The sequence below is a fragment of the Drosophila biarmipes genome, chromosome 3L (assembly GCF_025231255.1).
Source record: "Drosophila biarmipes strain raj3 chromosome 3L, RU_DBia_V1.1, whole genome shotgun sequence".
In the NCBI taxonomy this organism is placed as follows: Eukaryota; Metazoa; Arthropoda; class Insecta; order Diptera; family Drosophilidae; genus Drosophila; species Drosophila biarmipes.
The window spans coordinates 6,093,148-6,111,037 of record NC_066613.1 but is presented as its reverse complement, the minus strand read 5'-3'; the positions used below and the strand labels follow the sequence as shown (position 1 = coordinate 6,111,037).

Below are 17,890 nucleotides of genomic sequence, written 5' to 3'. Positions count from 1 at the left end.
TTTTTATAAAACATTACGCCTAAGTAAATGCTTATTTATTATTGTATTTTAATAATGATTTCTACGAAATATAATTCGTGTTTTACACGTAAATGACAGGTCAGATACGAATCTTTCAGTGACCCAAAAGAAAAGCCCATCTTATCTAGCTAATTAGTGAAATGTGTCTGCCTTGGTGTATTGAATAGCTAGGTAGCGAAGTGGCAGTGGTGGTAAGGTAGCCATTTGATAACGTAAGGGATATAAGGTTTTTCAGATATTGTATATTGAAAATAATAACACTTTCCTAATTATCTTATCGATAATCAAATGCACCATTACTGGAATAAAACAAAGACAAATGTGTAAGAAAGTAGAAAATAAATTTGTAGTACCCTCCAGGTACACTGAACACGGTTCATTCAAACCCTTTTGTGGGTTAATACTGAAAGAGTTCTTCAGTACGCTTTTGGAACTCATCCGACATGGTGGCGAAAGACAGCCGTCTGTTGGCCACAGCACTTCCGTATCTCCAGATATTTACCGTGCTCGCCTTGACGCTGCCACCACAAAGTTTCGTCAGTACCACACGTGGGCGACTTAGATGGTACCTGATGGGCGGATATGTGTGCTATGCAGCTTCGATCGTCGTGCTGGTGCTGGTCGTGTCCTATTTGAACATTGTAGCCATAAACGAGGAGGTGCTGGACTACAATGCGGGGGACTTTACCAGGGTCATCGGCAACATACAAAAGGCCCTGTACTCCTTGATGGCCATCGCCAACCAACTGAACTTGCTGGTCAACTACCGTCGGCTGGGAGGAATCTATGAGGAAATCGCGAGTCTGGAGAGGGAAATAGACCAGGCCTCGCAGTGCTTCGGTGGACAGAGGCAGCGGCACAGTTTCCGATTTCGTTTGGCCGTCAGTGTGGGCTTGTGGATGGTCCTGCTGGTGGGCTTGATGCCCCGACTCACTCTACTGGCCATGGGCCCTTATGTCAGCTGGCCGAGTAAGGTCCTCACCGAGTTTGTCATGATAATGCAGCAGCTCAAGGGTCTGGAGTACTGCGTGTTCGTGCTGGTGCTCCACGAGTTGGTGCTGCGATTGCGCCACACACTCCTCCAGCTGCAGGAGGAGCTGGAGGACTGCCATCAGCAGGACATGCTCCAAGCAGTATGTGTTGCCCTAAAGCGAAACCAGTTGCTCATGGGGCGCATTTGGAGACTGGAGGGCGAACTGGCTAGCTACTTCTCCCTGCCCATGATACTGCTGTTCATCTTCAACGGACTTACCATCGTGCATGTGGTCAACTGGGCCTACATCGATGCGTTCCTTGATACTGATTGCTCCGGTCTTGGTTGGATAACGATTTCTCAATTTAAAGCCACAGTCACAATACTATGTTCTTTTCAGACCGATTCTGCACTTGCTTTATGCTGCTGATGAACCTTCTCATTGCCTGCCTTCTAAGCCAGCGCTGTATCAACACTGTAAGTTATGTTGGCACTCACACGATTTATTATTTTTACATTTAAAATGTATATGCAGTACAACTGCTTCCCACGAATCCTTCATCAAATCCGATGCACGTCTGCAGCATCTGACTTCCCTATGTTGGGCAGAGGACTGCGGGAGTACTCCCTGCAGTTGCAGCACCTCAAGCTACTTTTCACCTGCGGAGGATTCTTCGACATCAATTTAAAATACTTTGGGGGGGTGAGAAATATTAAAATATTTAAAATGTTTTCCTTAATGGATCTATTTGCAGATGCTGGTCACCATTCTGGGCTACACCATAATTCTGATACAGTTCAAAGTCCAGGACATTGCGGAGAAAAAATATAAAGCTGTAACAAATTGAAAATAAAGGGTTTAGGCCCTCTCGTGAAAAGGTGTTCTATAAATAATGAGTGATTTTCTATAAAAATCATGCATGCTTTTAAAATATAGAAAAATCGGTCGTATAAGCTCAAGTTTCCTTCGTAGAACCAAGACTGGAAAGAGATAGTATATCAGTAGTCGAGCGGTAGGGGGCCACTGGGGCTTTAAAGGAATCGACCGTGAGTCCATTAAGTCCTTTCCCTTTAATTATCGCGTGCGGGACCCTTGTCTCCGATCTTAGCACACGACTGTGGGGTTGGTAAAACAATCAATGCCACTATCGATAGTATCGATGGTCGAAAAATGTAGTAAAAATCGATTGTTCGGCCACACTATCGATACTATCGTTCCATAAACCAAAATATTTTAAGAGAAATTATGGTATATAGTACGTGAGATAAAACAATAGTTTACTGTGGGACACACTGCAACTTAAAAAAATTAAAGAGGAATCAATACAAGTGATTAAAATTGATATCATATGGAATGCATTATATAAGTAATTCAGTGGTGTTGGCTGTGGCTCGACATATGATATGTTACCTTTAAAATAATAAATTCATTAATTTCATTGTTTAAAGGCATATTAGTAAATACGTATTAGTAGGCACGTATTATTAAAGTACACCAAAATTGTGAAAATTAAATAAATAAGACTATTTTACAAACAGATTTAGATGACGGCAAAGAAGTTGAATAGTAAACGAATCTTAAACGTGTGTGCTCTTTTCTCAAGGCTCGACAAGCTTTTTACTAAACTTTCGATACTATCTATAGTGACCACCATCGATAGTGTCCTCTATTTTTTTCATTTGTATAAAATTTTTCAGACCGCTTAGTTACACTTCGAGAAAAATAAAATGCATATTGGGATTGAGAAATACTTTTATTGTGAAACATTAGTAATGAGTTCTTGAAATGGTCCAGGTCCTCGCCGTACTTTTCCCGCCTGTAGCGCACTATGATCGCGAAACACCAGAGCACGAAACCAGAAACAGGAGCAGTGTCTTCCAGCAATCCATGTTTGATAGCAAAAATCGGTAAAAATAGATATCCTGTGCCATCTTGTTTGGTTAAAGTTTCATGAAATCATTACTCAAAGTAAATGGCAAAGTGGCAGAGTTTCTAATTGCACCCTAATAGTAAAAAAAATACACTTTAATAAATTTAGGAGAACAAATTCACAGCATATCAAAACCAACAAAAATATATTTGTTAAATTTTTATAGTTACAGAAAGCAAATATGTTGAGTTTTGATTTCAGAGAAATGGTGAGTCTGCTTGTTCCTTGTACAATTAAGAGACATGTAAACCTTTTCTTGTTTGAATAGCCCGCCAGGCTTGCGCTGCCTTCGCCGCAGCCCTGGTCGATAGTCGATAGGTCCAGTCAGCTGTTTTCCCCCATCCCCACGTTAACAGTTGTGTGCCTTCTGCTTGACGAATGAAAAATTTGCCATAAAACTCCAAACAATCTTCCTGATGTAATATATTGTCGGAAATCGGCGGGAAGACAGCATTCACGACGTCGGGCTGGTCGCACTTTCGCTTTTATTTCGGACGCGGATTGTCGAGGCACGGGAATCCAATCAGAATGTCAGCCAGCGCAGTAATTCGCTCCCCCGCGCAGCGTCGCCGCACCCTTCCCACTCCCCCTCCCCCTCCCCCTCCCCATCCCTTCGACACCCAGCCCCCGCTTATCCGGCAGCAACAACAACGGGGGCAGCAACGACAACAACCACCAGCACAGCAATCGGTGAGTTTTCCCGCCTTTCCCTTGGTTGCCAGGGAAACGGCACAGCTGTGCCACAAAACAGCTGGTCGATTGCACTGGCGAAAATAGCGCGTCAGTTGCAACTGCACTTGACCCATTTCGGCTTGGCTGCAATCATTGTGTGATTTCGCACTACCTAGTGTCACTTATAGGCTGTTTACACTAGCATTGCATTTCATGGGTGTTCTTTTTCACTCTGAACGTTTTTGTTATGCAAATGCTTTAAATCGGTCGAACGAAAACGGTCTTATCTAGAAATATACGTCTTACCAATACTTTGGAAACGGATTTTGGAAACATCACAAAGGTGGATTTAGCAAAGCTCTCAGTCGCGGTGTCAATTAAAATAAGAAAGAACGCTATAGTCGAGTGTCGAGTATCAGATGCCGCCCATTTAGCTTTTAAATTTCAAATTTATAAAAGTTAAAAAAAAAATGTTTTGAGAAAATATTGTTAAAATCTGCTCAGAAATTAATGTTTTGTAAATACTGGAGTTATCAAAGTGAAGTTTTCAGGCATTATTTTTACAAAATGATACAATTAAATAATATTTGTTCCAAAAACCGATATTCGGATCGTCCAAATGAAGGTCCGCCCTAAGTAAAACCTAATAAAATAAAGCTTGTTCCTATTTTGAAAATATACATTTTTTATTAAGCAACAAATGTAAAAAACCCACCTCATCAAATTGTATTTTTACTAACAATTTCTGGAAAGTTGTGGATTGGAAAAGTGGATTCTAAGGCTGATGGATTTGGATTCAGCAATTTATAAACAATCAATTAACTTACCAGAAAGCTAATTAAATGTGGCAAAATAGGAATTCAAGAACGAAAGCTCGGCGACGCGACTAGTGATGCTGATCCAGACTAAAAGTAAAGCAAAATGAGTTTAATATTAATTAGGATACCACGCCTTTGTTATAAAATAGCTGAAAACAGCTATGTAACTTGTTGGGCTTTACAGTCCTAAGTCCTAAGATAAGGAATCCTTTCTGATCTAAATTTTATGCAAGCAATTCAGAGGTTTTCTTAACTGCACGCTACACTAATATACATTTTGTTCTTCAAATTTTCAATCTAATAATCATACAAGATCCTTTAAATACAGTGACCTTGCGTTTACAGTCTAAAAACTCTGTACTCAAAACTATGAATAAAACACAAGTTTGACTTATGTTGACCGGGTTCATTTGAAATTTACAAGAAATGGCATTTTCTGCAAGTCTAATCATACCACCTCCACTGGGGAGTGATATTCCATATGATGATTCGTGGAAGCGGCCGAAATATTATCGAAAGCTTGTGGCCCTATTGACAGTAAGAACTTGAGTGTTTCTAAAAATGATCCTTGTTAAAATCGACTGTTGCAGGTCAGCATGGCTGTGACATTAACTTCAGCAGCGGTTGTTGTCTTATTAAATGAAAGCGCGTCGTATTCCCTATCGAAAAATTGGAAGCTGGGGCTTGCAGCCCTAATTTACTTGACAATTATTAATTTGCTTATATTATGGAAATCTGCAAGCCATTTCGTTTCATTAGCATTGTACGCAACAGCCCAAATGATGACCCTCCCGTATTGGTAGAGCTGACCAGTTGGAAATTTCCTTTCCTTTTTCACCAAAGTACCCATCCACAGTGCCTCGCTTATTCTAAACATACGAAGGATGATCGATGGCCATCTCGAAAGAAAGGAGTATGTTATGGCCGCCCTGGGCCTAGTTCCGGACCTCATATGCCTAGGTATTTTCATAGTCTCCATTTGCCTGGGCGGTCACGGTGGTGGCAGTGGAAGCAGCGGATTTTCCAGTAGCACCAGCAGCGGAAGCTCCAGTGGAAGTTCCAGCGGAGGAAGTAGCGGTGGAGGAAGTAGCGGTGGAGGAAGTAGCGGTGGGGGAAGCGGTGGTAGCTAGATTTATATTTTATAATTTGTAATGATATGTGTATGTAAAACTGAAAGAGTAAACGAGACCCACAAGTCATTAGACATTTAATAAAGTTATACATATAATAAAACCAAAAATATTAATTCTTTGTTTCATATGTTGCACTCTTTTAGATGCTTATTGAGGACGAGGTTCATGGTGTAATTGAACTGCCCAGCCATATCCAGGAGATCGTGGAGCATCCTCTCTTTCAGCGGCTTAAAAAGGTCCACCAATTGGGTCTCATACCATGGTCCCTCAAGAAGAAGGCCAATCACAAACGATTCGATCATTGTCTTGGGTAAATTGAAGATCGTGTAATTCAAATTAAATGTAAATACATATTTTTTTGTATAAGGGCCTACAAAAGTGCGCAGGATCATCTAAGGGCCATCCAACGTAACTCGCACTATGAACCAAAACTTCCGGATTGGTGTCGTCAGGCGGTGGAGATAGCCGCCCTACTTCACGATATTGGTCATGGACCGATGTCACATGCTTGGGAGCTTGCGAGCCATCATAGGTTTGATGTAAGATATATTAATAAATTATAGAAGTATGATCCGGCTTACAAGTTTCATGATTTCATTTAGCACGAGGAAAACGCATTGGCCTGTGTGGATCTTATTTTTAAGGATGCCGTTAGTCAGGAGCTGGTCTCTTTGAGAGACGATGGTGGCGGGCGAGGAGTGCAGTTGGTAAAGGCTTTGATTCTGGGATGCAGCGACTCTCTTTCGTTTCCCATGATGGGCCATACATATATCTTTGATATTGTTCATAATCGTCGCTGCGGATTGGATGTAGATAAATGGGATTATCTGCGCCGTGATAACAATCGCTTGAAAGTCCTCAACTCAGCAGAAATGGATTTTGATGAAGTCTTTCTTCAGGCCCGCATATCGTCCGATGGACAACGCATAGAGTATCGTTATCAGGACTATCATCGTATATATCGCTTGTTCGAGGCTAGATCGCGGCTCCATGTGGCTGCTTATCAATGCCCCCTTACATGTGCCATGGATAGTATATTTGCTAGTGCAGTACAGCGTTTGGCTCCTGAACTATTGAACATTCGATCGGAAGACCCAGAATGGCTAAAACTTCACGATGATCATGTGTTACATTTAATTGGCAGGGATCCCATATCGACATATATAAAAAATCCCCAGCGGATTGTAGAAGTATCTGGCACTGATTCTTCCGCATTGAATATCATACGGGTGCACAGAGAAATACCCGGACCTTGGGAGGCTATGAAATCAGAAGAGGCTTTCGCTTTGTTTGGCAATAAGCGGTATGAACATTTTATTTTGGAACACACTTTATTTCCTAATTTTGTAATCTTTTTCAGCAAAAAGCGTTCAGTTAATCGATGCGCGAACCCGACAGTAATAAACAAGTGCTATAACTTAGAGTAAAAACCTCAAGCAGACAATTTCCAGTTCATAGAATAGTTCACTTAAAAACCAATCACGCCCACCAATCGTACGTTCTTGTTTTTCTCATAATTTGCTATCTATATTTAAACAGATTAATTTCATGACATTATATAATTACTCGAAAGGTTGTTTTCGTTTGTTACCCATTCTCGTTGATTTTATCAGGTTTTTTTTTGTTATTAATATTTTGTGTGTTCCGTTTCGTAGTTAAAATAGTAAAAGCAGTACAACAGCTAAGTGTTCTTAAAAAATATTTATTAGTTTATACATTGTATTATCATAATCGTCTTAAAACTAAAATACTAAAACAAAAATTTCAACAGTTCACTTGAAGACATCACAATTCAAATTCAGGTCTTTCTAATATAAGGTACTTACTAATCAATATAAATATAAGATGGATTTGTCATATTTTTGATAACCATTTTGAAATATACACAAGAAAAAACAATAATTTTTCTAAAACATAATGGGGAACTTAGCTGACTACAGGTTTGAGTACAATTTTGTTGATCATATTTGTTCGCAATTTTTAAAGTATCCCACTTAATTGTCAATTAAGCCGGGCAGATGGGCAGAATCTGTGATAATTCGCTGGGGTAGGTGGGCAGCTAAATATTGTTTGTGGAGTCTCTGGCGGCAAAACTGATAGAACTCGATCTCATTTGTAAAGTTCCGACGCACAATATCCTTTACATGCTCGCTGACCGGCGGCTTGAAGTTGTTCTTATTGATCTTCGTTAGGTATTCAGCGCTGGCTATAAGATGATAAAAAGATTAAATTTAGAGGTAAATCCTATAAAGTACCACACACTGTCCGACTAATTAAATATTCGACCAGCAGCTTGACTACTTTTTGAATCTTGTCTGATTGAGAATTTCAAGAAACTTTTTAAATGATATAAGAACAAAGTAATCGAACTGCCAAGTCACGAACACACCACAATCCCATATTCCATTTACTGTTCTACATGTAATGCCCCTAAAGAATGTATTTAGTTTGATCATATTTTGAGAGTATCTGGCATGGGTTATGGGGTTCAACATTCTAAATTAAACTGTTCACTTGACCACGTGATTTTCATCAACTTACTTGCGTAAATGTCTCGAACACCCTCAAAAAATCGTGGTACATATTTTTCCAGGACGGAGAGTGTGGTGTTGAGATCTTCGAGTACACCGACAACAGCATACTGCTGCTCTACGGCAAATTTGGCTCGTTCAAGAGCACCCAAAGTGTTAAAAGGTCTAGAAAGGCAATAAAATCATAAATAAAATAGTGCACTTCTTAGTTAAATCTTACACTATGTCTAAAACAGATACATACGTGCACTCGTAGTCGTGACCACAGAAAAATAAGCTCTGTCTGCGATGATCGCCGATTCCCTCAACAGTGACTCCCTGAGTGTAGGTGCACTCCTGATCGCCATTGAGAACACAGGTTTCAAAATCCTTTTTAAGCCAAGCTGGATGGGGCAATGGTAGATCGGGAAACGCTGCTTTCCGCTCCACAAAGTACCAAGGAGCCCTCACGTAGTAAAACCAGCTGATGACACGCTCCACGGGATCACGCACCACATTTAGGTAAATTGGTTTGGGCAGATTGAACTTGGTAAAGTTGGTAAAGCACACATGCTTGATAAAGACCGAAGGTTCCGGGAGCTCACTGATCACTTCGGCCATTTCCTGCTGCTGGTCCTCAGCCAAACGAATTGTCTCCACTTTTTGGACGGCGTCGCGATGGAACTGAAAATTATTACGCTCCGAAAGTCTCCGAAGAAGCTCCATGAACGTCTGACTTCCAACTTTAGGAACTCGATTGAAAAATACCAGTTCCATTTGAGCCTTGCGGGTATTATTTAAATCCCTCACGTTTAAGGACGACATCTGGCAAGGAGGTTAAAAAGAAGGCATTAAAAATAAAATACTGAGGTTTGAAAACGAAAAAGCGGTTCCTTTTACCTTCAGTTCCTTGGTACTTGATATGCATATTGAGAGAAGGGTGTGTTTTTATGCCTAATAGGATTTTCAAATTAATGTGCAGAACAGTTCACAATCGAACAGCTCAGACTTTGAGATAGGACAACCATCCCCCAAAAACCATTTATGCAAAGTATAAAATATTTAAAATACGATTAATTTGTTTCAGTAAGCAAATAGGTATTTATTCGCGTTGGGTTCTTCAGAAATCTTTAATGAAGATTGTTCTCGAGTTGCAGGGCCAAATATTGCTTATACAAACGCTGCTTGCAGAAGTAGTAGAACTCATATTCGTTGGTAAAGTTCCGCCTTACCATCTCTCTAACATCAGGATCTATGAGGGGCTTGCGATTATTGCGATTCCGATTTCGAATAGCTTTGCTGTGCACTGAAAGAGATAAATGCATGACTCTCGCTACCTTGCCGACGATACTTGAACACTTTTTGAACTCAACCCCTGGGACTACCTACATTTATATAGAAAACGAGCGTGATTGAAGAACCTGGGAATATATTTCTCCAACACGGTTAGGGTTATGTTTCTTTCTTCTAAAGTGCCCACCACAGAATATTCTTTCTCCACTCTTCGTTTTGCTACCTGTATAGCATGCGGGGAATTGAAGGGCCTACAGAAGGATAACACTTCAAACTTAAGTCAACGAAGCCTTGGGCTACTCACAAGCAATCGGCTTCATTGCCGCAAAAGTATAGGGATTGTCTTTTGAAGTCCTGAATGTAATCCCTTACTGAGTATTGGACGAAGAGGCATTCTGGATTGACACTCCTCACACAGTCATTGAAACTCTGTTGGTACCACTCATCGGGCTTCTCTCGACGTCCTGGGTACATCCTCCTGTATATTGCCCTCTTAACCCAAGAGCGTCTCTTGTAGAAGTCTGTTATCATCCGGTCGATGGGATCCTTCACAAGGGAAATATATATTGGTTTCTTGTACCCATAGCTGGCAAAGTCCAGCCAATTGGAGTGGGCCATGTAGATCGATCCGCTCTCCAGTTCATTAGCCCATTCCGACTCGGTTAGCTGCTCCTTTTCAGTGCGAGTTCTATTCATGGTCCTAACAGGTCCGTTGAGCACCACATTGATGTCATTCATCGCGGCGAGCTGCCTGAAAAGTGGCAACATTTGCTCGCTGTCCACTCGGGTAGGTCGATTGAAGACCACAAGATCAGAGCCTGCATATCGGGTGTTGTTCAGTTTCATTGGGGTCACCCGGCCGAGCTGGGGAGGTCAGGGGAGTTCGTGGGCTCCATTTAATATCACAACAAAACACAGATGAGTGCGATGATAAACAAAGTGTATATGGTGTAACTAACTGAAACTGCTAACTAACCCAGGGTACACCCAACGTAAAAGTGTTCAAGTACTCAACAAAACCAATTGAAATTGAAATCAAATCTTTCTCTTCAGATTTGGTTGAATAAGAGTTCGAAGAAGTGACACGAAACCTACACTCAAATATATTCCTGACTCCCTTGAAGAACCTTGGGATGTACGCTTCAAATACAGCCAGGGTTATGTTGGTCTCCTCCCAAGTTCCCACAACAGCGTAGTCCCGTTCCACATGTGCTTTGGCTAACTGAATGGCACGCTGGGAGTCGAAGGGTCTGAAATATGTTCTCCCCTTGAAATATCTCCTTACAGAAGGACTGATCTTTGTTCAAATGTACTTACAAGCACACTCGATCGTGACCGCAGAAGAAGAGAGTTTGCCTTTTGTAGTTACCGACCGCCTCTTTAATACTTCCAGGTACATATTGGCACTCGGGGTCACCACTGCGAACACAATCATTGTAGCTCTTTTTGAACCACTTCTCCGGTTGTATCGGCGCGTTGGGAAATCGTCGATGGTGGATGGCGTTGCGATAACTACTGCGAACGTAGTAATACCAACTGATCATCCGCTCCACGGGGTCGCGAACCAAGTTGATGTAGATGGGTCTGGGCAACTGATATCTCCGGAAATCCAACCAATTGCAATGTTCAATGTATATAGTGCCTGGCTCCAACTCTGTCACCCAAATGGCCTGTATCATTCGTTCTTTAGGCGACCGTGTTCGGGATATAACATTTATTGGTCCTTTGGTGACTACTGTCATGTTATTGTAGGGAGCCATCGTTTGGGTGAGTTCCATCAAAGCCTCGCTTCCAACTTTGGCCCCACGATTGAAAAAGATCACCTCCAGTTGAGAATGTCGAGTGTTGTTCAACTTTTTGCTACTCAACGAAGCAAGCTGCGGTTTATATAGATTGAATTGGTCTAAGGGTTTTCAAACACTTCCTATGGGTTTATTACATGTTAGTTACGTTTACTATTGAGTACTTTATTAAAGAGCTACAGAGAAACTATGCCAATAACTATAGAAAGTTCAGTCTTAAGGGTTAGGGGTTATGCAGTCGATCCATTTCATTTCGCTTGAGGGCTATGTACTGCGTATATAGGCGCTGTTTGCAGAAGTAGTAAAAGTCGTATTCATGGGTGAAGTTACGCCTGACCATGGCCCTGACGTCTGGGTCCACCTGGGGCTTTCTATTATTGCGATTACGATTCTGTAAGGTCTTTTGGTACACTGGAAGGGAGATCTTTAGGTGCGGAAATGGTTATATTTTTTAAGGGGATTTCTTACTATGAAAGATCATTTTAGCTTTAGCGAAGTATCGGGGAATATAGTGCTCCAAAACTGTAAGAGTTATGTTGGTCTCCTCCCAAGTTCCTACCACTGCGTACTCTGACTCAACCCTGCGCTTGGCTATCTGAACAGCCAGCGGAGAGTTAAAGGGCCTGAAATAAGGTTTTGGTTATGGGGAGTTCTCCTGAGGTTGGACTTCACGTCCGACGCTGCACTCACAAACAGTCCTGATCGTGCCCGCAGAAAAATATAGATTGTCTTTTGAAGTTTCCCTCCACATCGCGAACTGCCAATGGAACGTACTGGCATTCTGGGTCCCCACTCCTCACACAGTCATTGTAGGACTTCTTGAACCAGGCCGTGGGCTTGATAGGAGCCAGGGGATTTTTTCGGTAGAATATGGCATTCCTATAGGAGTTCCTGACGTAGTAGTACCAGCTGATCATTCGCTCTACGGGGTCTCGAACCAGGTTAATGAAGATTGGTTTCGGAAGATTGTACTCATGGAAGTCGATCCAAGGAATATGCTCTATGTAAACCGATCCCTCCTCCATGTTATAGACGTAGCCAGCAGTGCGCGCCTGTTCCAGTGGCTTGAGTTGCCTCTTCGTTTTCTTGCTAAATCCGTATTTGTCCACCCGATAGTTATTGATATTCTGCAGGTGCTCCATAAACTCCATCAGCGACTCGCTGCCGACTTTGGCGCATCTCGTGAAAAACAGGCGATCCATTTCGGCCTTGGCTGTATTGTTCAGTCGGCGAGGCGTTAGGTCACCTAACTATTGGGGGTGGGTTTGGGTTTAGAAGGGGTTTAGAAGCTTCATGGAGGGGTTCATGCCACACAACATACGAAAAGACACAGATATGGTTTCAATGTGTAAAAAAGTGTGGGTCTAGTCTACGGTTTTACTGACTACTATTTATTGAAATGTGAAGATTTGTTCGTAAATATATCACCTACTACAATCTTATATCGGACTCTCGACCAACTAGTTCAAAAGACCATGCTTCTCCAGCTCCTTCAAGTTGAGGGCCAAATACTGTTTGTATAAACGCTGCTTGCAGAAATAGTAAAACTCGTACTCGTTAGTAAAGTTCTTACGTATCATCTCCTTAACTTCCGGCTCAATGAATGGCTTACGTTTGTTCTTGTTTCGATTGGTGATCTTGTTATTGTGCACTGTTTGGAATGGGGAATAATATGAGATCCATTCTTTAGCCTCGTCGAATTATTATAACCTACTTTCATACATGAGCTTGGCACCGCGAAAGAATCGAGGAATGTAGTTCTCGAGGACGGTCAGGGTTACATTAGTGTCCTCCCAGCTCCCTACAACAGCGTAATCCCTTTCCACATGCTCCTTGGCCATTTGAACGGCGGTCGGCGAGTTAAAGGGCCTAAAAGGTTACCATTAGTTAAGCCCGTTGATATGGGAAACTTCACTATTCCCTCCACTTACATGCAATCATCGTGATGACCGCAATAAAACAATGATTGCCTTTTAAAATTGGGATACCTATCCTTGAGCGTGTGGGGCACATATTGACACTCGGGATCTCCACTCCTGACACACTCATTAAAGTTCTTCTTATACCAAACCTGCGACTTTATTTTCTGGTCAGGCTTCTTCCGGTACTCGATGGCGTTCTTGTAGGCACTTCGCGCGTAGAAGAACCAACTTATAACCCTCTCAACGGGATCGCGAACCAAATTCATGTAAATAGGCTTGGGTAAGTCGAATTCATCGAAATCGATCCAATTTATGTGCTCTATAAACATGGTACCCTCCTCCAGGTCGGCGACAAACTCAGCGGACTCACGTTGCTGCTCTTTGTTCATTTGGCGCGTGAACCTCGTTTGGAGTCCGATCCTTTCGAGTGTAAGATCATCATTGTATTTTTCCAATGCAATGAAAAGCTCCAGCATAGCTTCACTTCCGACTTTGGCGGCGCGATTAAAGAACAGTACCTCGATATCTGCGTTTTTTGTATTGTTCAGACGATTCGTGCTCAAGTGCTGAAGCTAAAGAGGATAAGGGTTTCGATGAGAAAGGGGTCGGCCTGCTGATCCTGTGCCTTGGCTGGTTAGTATGCAGCGATCTTAGAAATTGTGAAATTTCTTCCGACTTTAAGCGAAAAGAGGTATTTCCCGTTGAGTGCGAAGAACCGAGCATAAGTAAGTGATAGATTGGCTTCATTTGTTCGGTTATAAAGCGATAGATATAAATTTATGGTAGCTTAACATCCTAGCAATCCATTTGCAGTGGATATACGTAATCCCCAGCTTCGAAAGAATAAAGTTTAGTATCCCTAGATGGTAAAGTCCAGTAGTCTTTTGGAAAGACATATTTAGTGTTTAGAAAGCACAGCTAATAAAGAGAAATAAGTAGGAACTTCGGCATTTAAGAAAAGTCTTAATTTCTCCTCTCATTTTTATTACTTTTGTTTTAAATTAAACCTAAAAACTGGTTGTGTGTGCCCATATCTTTGGCCTCACTTAACCTGGCCAATGTCTTGTCCACCCGCTTGAGATCATTCAGTTTGATGGCTAGGTACTGTTTGTGCAAACGCTGGCGACAGAACTGATAAAATTCGATTTCCCGTGTGAAATTCCGGCGAACCATGTCTAAAATCTCCTGCGAGATATGCGGCTTCATTGGGTTAACATTTTGCTTGTCCACATGCAGACCCGCTGTAAAATATATACTGCTATCAAATTTCTAAGCTTCTGAGATTGTAAGGAAAAGATATTATCCAAATCACATTCACTCAGGAACTTACAGTAGTACATCTTGGAGGCATCTGCAAAATAGCGAGGCACGTAGGCTTCTAAAACAGCCAGGGTCTCATTTGTGTGCTCCCAAGTTCCCACCACAGAGTATTCCCGTTCCACATTCATTTTGGCCAACTGAAGGGGCAGGCGGGCATTAAAGGGCCTACAGAGGGGTTCGAGGGATCACTGAGAGGGAAAGTGGGTGGGCAAGCCTAACTCACGTGCACTGGAACTCATTGTGACCGCAGAAGAACAAAGTCTGTCGCCGATGATCGCCCACATGTTCGAGCAGGGAGTTCTCGATGTAGGTGCATACCTTTTCACCACTTAAAACGCACTGGTCGTACTCGGTGTTAACCCACTGGGGATTGGGCATTTCGCGATTGTTACGCCTTCTTCCCGGGACGAAGACCCACGGAGCTCGGATGTAGTAATACCAGCTGATAACTCTCTCCACTGGATCGCGAACCATGTTGATGTAAATGGGTCTGGGCTGTTCATGTTTGGTGAAGTTCAGGAAATTCACATGACTTGCGAATACTGATCCGTCTTCGAGGTTAACAATGTTGTCGATCATGTCGCTTTCCTCAGCGGGTTCCAGAATGGCAATCACCCCTCCTCTTTGGGGATCCTTTTCCACCTCGTAGTCATGGACTTTACCCAGCTGCCTCATAAGCTCAATCAGCTGCATACTTCCTGTCTTCGGAACCCGATTGAAAAACAGCACATCGATCTCCGCCTTGGGGGTATTGTTCAACTGGGCGGGACTTAGCTGGAGGATCTGCAAAGGTCGTTGGTCGCCCTTGAGAATATTTCTGGTATGGGGGGCACAGTGGAGAGTGAATTCAAGCAACCAAGCCATTCAAAATGATTAGTAGCGAAAGGAGTGAAAGAAGACTCGAATTGAAATTTAGGTGTAAAAATCATTTGGTAAATCCCGTATTTATTTTCATTTGGTGAACTCATGGTATTTAAAACTAAGGCGGCTACAACTCGTCCTTATACACCGCAATATACTGTTTGTAGAGCCGCTGCTTGATAAAGTAATATAGCTCATACTCGAAGGAGAAACTGCTCCTCAGGTACTCCTCCACATCCTTCTCCAGATGAGTGTCATGCGAAACCGAGTTTATCGTAAACTTTTCGGTTGTGCCTAAATGAGAGAGTTCGAAGTGAGTGGAGTTTTTGGCTTACTTATTTGTGGATGAACCTACTGTAGTACACACTCCTCGCATTGGCAAAATATCGCGGTATGTAGGCTTCTAAAACTGCCAAGGTTACATTTGTATCCTCCCAACTGCCCACAACCGCGTATTCCCGTTCCACGTTCATTTTGGCGATTTGCGTTGTAGTTTCGGAGTTAAAATGCCTAAGAAAGAGGAGCCGTGGTACTTTTATTGCCATTACTCTTGAAAAAGTGCTTTAATCCGCGTCCAAGTATAAACGGGATAGTATAAAATTATTTTTTAAGAAAATTTGGGTTGTGAGTTCATACATTTTACAACGTAACAACGTAATCAGCTGACATGTAACCAATTTTTTAGGCTATACCTTATTCCTACGGTTTTACATTTTAAAATGTTTCGCTCCCCAAAATTTCTTCGAAAAAGTTGTATTCCTGTTAAACTTGGATAGGATTGAAAGTCATCACTTATTTCCTGAGTCATTAAAAACCTACGTGCAAATTTCCGAATTTCCACAGAGGTGAAGCGAAAATCTCCTCCAATCGCCGTTGAAAGGATTGTGGGCATCAAACACACAATATGGGGGTTCCCGATTCCTGACACAATCGTTAAAAGTGGTGTCGAAATACTTCTTGGTCTGAATTCGCTTCTTGGGGTTCCGCATCAAGCTCTGGGCGAATATTAGCGGATGGCGTTGGTAGTAGTAGGCACTGATAACCTTCTGTATGGGATCTCGGATCATGTTCATGTAAATGGGTCGGGGACTGCCGTGCTTCGTGAAGTTGACCCAATTGGCGTGCTCCACGTAGGCACCGTATTCTCCCAGTTCGAAGAGTTGATCTACCAGATCCCTCTCATCCTCATCGCTGTCAGTCATTGGCCTCGAAGGTCGGACTATATTCCTGAAAGTGCTAAATCCATGAAGATCACCCAGATGCTTCAGGAGTCGCGTCATCGACTGGCTTCCTGTCTTTTCCAGACGATTGTAGAAAATAAAATCCCGCTCCGCTTTGGGGGTATTGTTCAATTGAGATGCGTCCAAGTTTTCCAGCTTGAAATTGGGGAGAGAAATAAGTCCACTTTCTTCGAAAAACCGAATCAAAACCAATTACGACACAGAAATCAAACTACAGGAATGTGCGAAGTAAAGTTAATGGAAAAACGAAAGGGGCACACTGTTCTTCAGAAATGCAGGTGTCTATTTATTGCAAAGTACTGTCGATACAAGCGCTGCTTGCAGAAATAATAAAAGTCATATTCCTGGGTGAAGTTGGCTCGCATAATTCGCTTGATGCGTTCGCTTATCTGCGGCTTCCAGTGGTTAATATTCTGCCTTTTAAACGCCAGGCCATTGATGGGCTCTACGGGAAGATTTAGGTATTTTCGAGCATACTTAAATATCAATTTAAAGGGGACATTACCATAATAGAGCTCCATGCTGCCCTTAAAGTATCGAGGTATATATTTTTCGAGGACTGTCAAAGTCACATTCACATCCTCCCAGGAACCAACCACCGAGTAATCTCGTTCTACATTCTGTTTGGCCCTTGCTATAGCTGCCGGGGTATTGAATGGTCTTGAGGAAAAAACGGTGTTGTTAAGACAGGAAACAACCGGAACGTCGAAACTACCTACTCGCAGATGGGTGAGTGTCCACAGAAGAAGAGGCTTTGCCGCTTGTGATCGGAGGGGTCATCTTTGAACATAAGGCCGTAATCATACCGGCATTCTGGATCGCGCGTTAGGACGCAGTCCTCAAAGTTCTTCAAGTAATGGGAACGATTCTGAAATTGGCCGTTGACCTTGAACATTTTTACAGAGTTCCAGGGTGTGCGTTTGTAGTAGAACCAGCTGATCACTCTTTCAACGGGGTCGCGAACCTAATAATTCAAGGCGTAAGTGAGTGGGCCTTCGAGGAGCCAGCTATTTGTCCTACCATGTTAATGTAGATGGGTTGGGGTAAGTGAAACGGTCGGAGATTCATGTAGTTCATGTGTTCCGCATAGACAAAGGCAAAGTCCTCCTGTAGTTCCATGATGCGCATGGCCTCTTGATGCTGGCGCTCTGTGCTCCAGTATATTCCAACGGGCTTCGAAAACGGAGCCCGTTCGTTTTGGAATTGGTTCCTTTCACCTAGTTGTATCATAAGCTCGATCAGGGTTTCACTGCCCGTCTTGGGAACCCTATTGTAGTAAATTACATCGCCAGTGTGGAACTTGGTGTTGTTGAGAAATTTTGGGTTCAATCGCCACAGCTGCAAAGGGTAGGTCACAGGTGTAGAAACTAAACAACGTAGAAACAATCACAGA

The 17,890-nt window shown here is 42.4% G+C and overlaps 6 protein-coding genes across 12 annotated transcripts in view; 3 read left to right on the top strand and 3 right to left on the bottom strand.

The window, feature by feature from the left end:
• The first annotated feature begins 464 nt into the window (after positions 1-464).
• LOC108035870 (putative gustatory receptor 98b) lies at positions 465-1,842 on the top strand. The gene is made up of 4 exons (XM_017111620.3): positions 465-1,338; positions 1,395-1,471; positions 1,530-1,697; positions 1,750-1,842. Exons 1-4 carry the CDS (start codon positions 465-467, stop codon positions 1,840-1,842), a joined length of 1,212 nt encoding a protein of 403 aa, XP_016967109.1.
• A 1,415-nt stretch (positions 1,843-3,257) lies between these two features.
• LOC108035924 (deoxynucleoside triphosphate triphosphohydrolase SAMHD1 homolog) lies at positions 3,258-7,450 on the top strand. Its single transcript, XM_017111711.3, has 5 exons — positions 3,258-3,615; positions 5,692-5,858; positions 5,916-6,087; positions 6,151-6,851; positions 6,909-7,450. Exons 1-5 carry the CDS (start codon positions 3,454-3,456, stop codon positions 6,973-6,975), a joined length of 1,269 nt encoding a protein of 422 aa, XP_016967200.3. The 5' UTR covers positions 3,258-3,453; the 3' UTR covers positions 6,976-7,450.
• Positions 4,761-5,625, top strand: LOC122818970 (uncharacterized). Its single transcript, XM_044094716.2, has 3 exons — positions 4,761-4,952; positions 5,006-5,214; positions 5,272-5,625. The coding sequence occupies exons 1-3, from the start codon at positions 4,842-4,844 to the stop codon at positions 5,543-5,545; spliced, it is 594 nt and encodes a 197-aa protein (XP_043950651.1). The 5' UTR covers positions 4,761-4,841; the 3' UTR covers positions 5,546-5,625.
• The window catches only part of LOC108035925 (heparan sulfate 2-O-sulfotransferase pipe), a 39,553-nt gene continuing 29,095 nt past the window's right edge, over positions 7,433-17,890 (bottom strand). Inside the window, exons 4-7 of one of the 7 annotated variants that reach the window (XM_050886048.1) lie at positions 16,076-16,632; positions 15,612-15,766; positions 15,457-15,550; positions 15,151-15,178 (exon numbers count right to left, since the gene is read on the bottom strand). In XM_050886048.1, the coding sequence (XP_050742005.1) occupies positions 15,166-15,178; positions 15,457-15,550; positions 15,612-15,766; positions 16,076-16,632 (819 nt within the window). In that variant the 3' untranslated portion in view covers positions 15,151-15,165. Of the gene's footprint in view, positions 7,755-8,089; positions 8,245-8,323; positions 8,884-9,145; positions 9,365-9,447; positions 9,603-9,655; positions 10,216-10,446; positions 10,602-10,668; positions 11,229-14,506; positions 15,179-15,210; positions 15,551-15,611; positions 15,767-16,075; positions 16,633-16,677; positions 16,943-17,002; positions 17,158-17,216; positions 17,462-17,517; positions 17,836-17,890 lie in introns of those variants that run through there. The other 6 variants (XM_050886043.1, XM_050886041.1, XM_050886045.1 and 3 more) reach the window with 6 other exon arrangements.
• LOC127010831 (heparan sulfate 2-O-sulfotransferase pipe-like) lies at positions 11,342-11,787 on the bottom strand. Its single transcript, XM_050886052.1, has 2 exons — positions 11,622-11,787; positions 11,342-11,564 (listed from the first exon to the last, which is right to left on the bottom strand). The coding sequence occupies exons 1-2, from the start codon at positions 11,632-11,634 to the stop codon at positions 11,377-11,379; spliced, it is 201 nt and encodes a 66-aa protein (XP_050742009.1). The 5' UTR covers positions 11,635-11,787; the 3' UTR covers positions 11,342-11,376.
• On the bottom strand, positions 13,779-14,580 carry LOC108035923 (heparan sulfate 2-O-sulfotransferase pipe). The gene is made up of 2 exons (XM_050886050.1): positions 14,406-14,580; positions 13,779-14,316 (listed from the first exon to the last, which is right to left on the bottom strand). The coding sequence occupies exons 1-2, from the start codon at positions 14,521-14,523 to the stop codon at positions 14,072-14,074; spliced, it is 363 nt and encodes a 120-aa protein (XP_050742007.1). The 5' UTR covers positions 14,524-14,580; the 3' UTR covers positions 13,779-14,071.

Coding starts and splice junctions, on each gene's coding strand:
- LOC108035870 (XM_017111620.3), top strand. CDS start 465: ATGGTGGCGAAAGACAGCCGTCTGTTGGCCACAGCACTTCCGTATCTC. Junction 1,472..1,529: donor GCCAGCGCTGTATCAACACT/GTAAGTTATGTT, acceptor ATGTATATGCAG/TACAACTGCTTCCCACGAAT. Junction 1,698..1,749: donor ATTTAAAATACTTTGGGGGG/GTGAGAAATATT, acceptor ATCTATTTGCAG/ATGCTGGTCACCATTCTGGG.
- LOC108035924 (XM_017111711.3), top strand. CDS start 3,454: ATGTCAGCCAGCGCAGTAATTCGCTCCCCCGCGCAGCGTCGCCGCACC. Junction 5,859..5,915: donor CGATTCGATCATTGTCTTGG/GTAAATTGAAGA, acceptor TTTTTGTATAAG/GGCCTACAAAAGTGCGCAGG. Junction 6,852..6,908: donor GCTTTGTTTGGCAATAAGCG/GTATGAACATTT, acceptor AATCTTTTTCAG/CAAAAAGCGTTCAGTTAATC.
- LOC122818970 (XM_044094716.2), top strand. CDS start 4,842: ATGGCATTTTCTGCAAGTCTAATCATACCACCTCCACTGGGGAGTGAT. Junction 4,953..5,005: donor AGCTTGTGGCCCTATTGACA/GTAAGAACTTGA, acceptor CGACTGTTGCAG/GTCAGCATGGCTGTGACATT. Junction 5,215..5,271: donor ATGATGACCCTCCCGTATTG/GTAGAGCTGACC, acceptor ACCCATCCACAG/TGCCTCGCTTATTCTAAACA.
- LOC108035923 (XM_050886050.1), bottom strand. CDS start 14,523: ATGAATGTGGAACGGGAATACTCTGTGGTGGGAACTTGGGAGCACACA. Junction 14,317..14,405: donor TGCCTCCAAGATGTACTACT/GTAAGTTCCTGA, acceptor TATATTTTACAG/CGGGTCTGCATGTGGACAAG.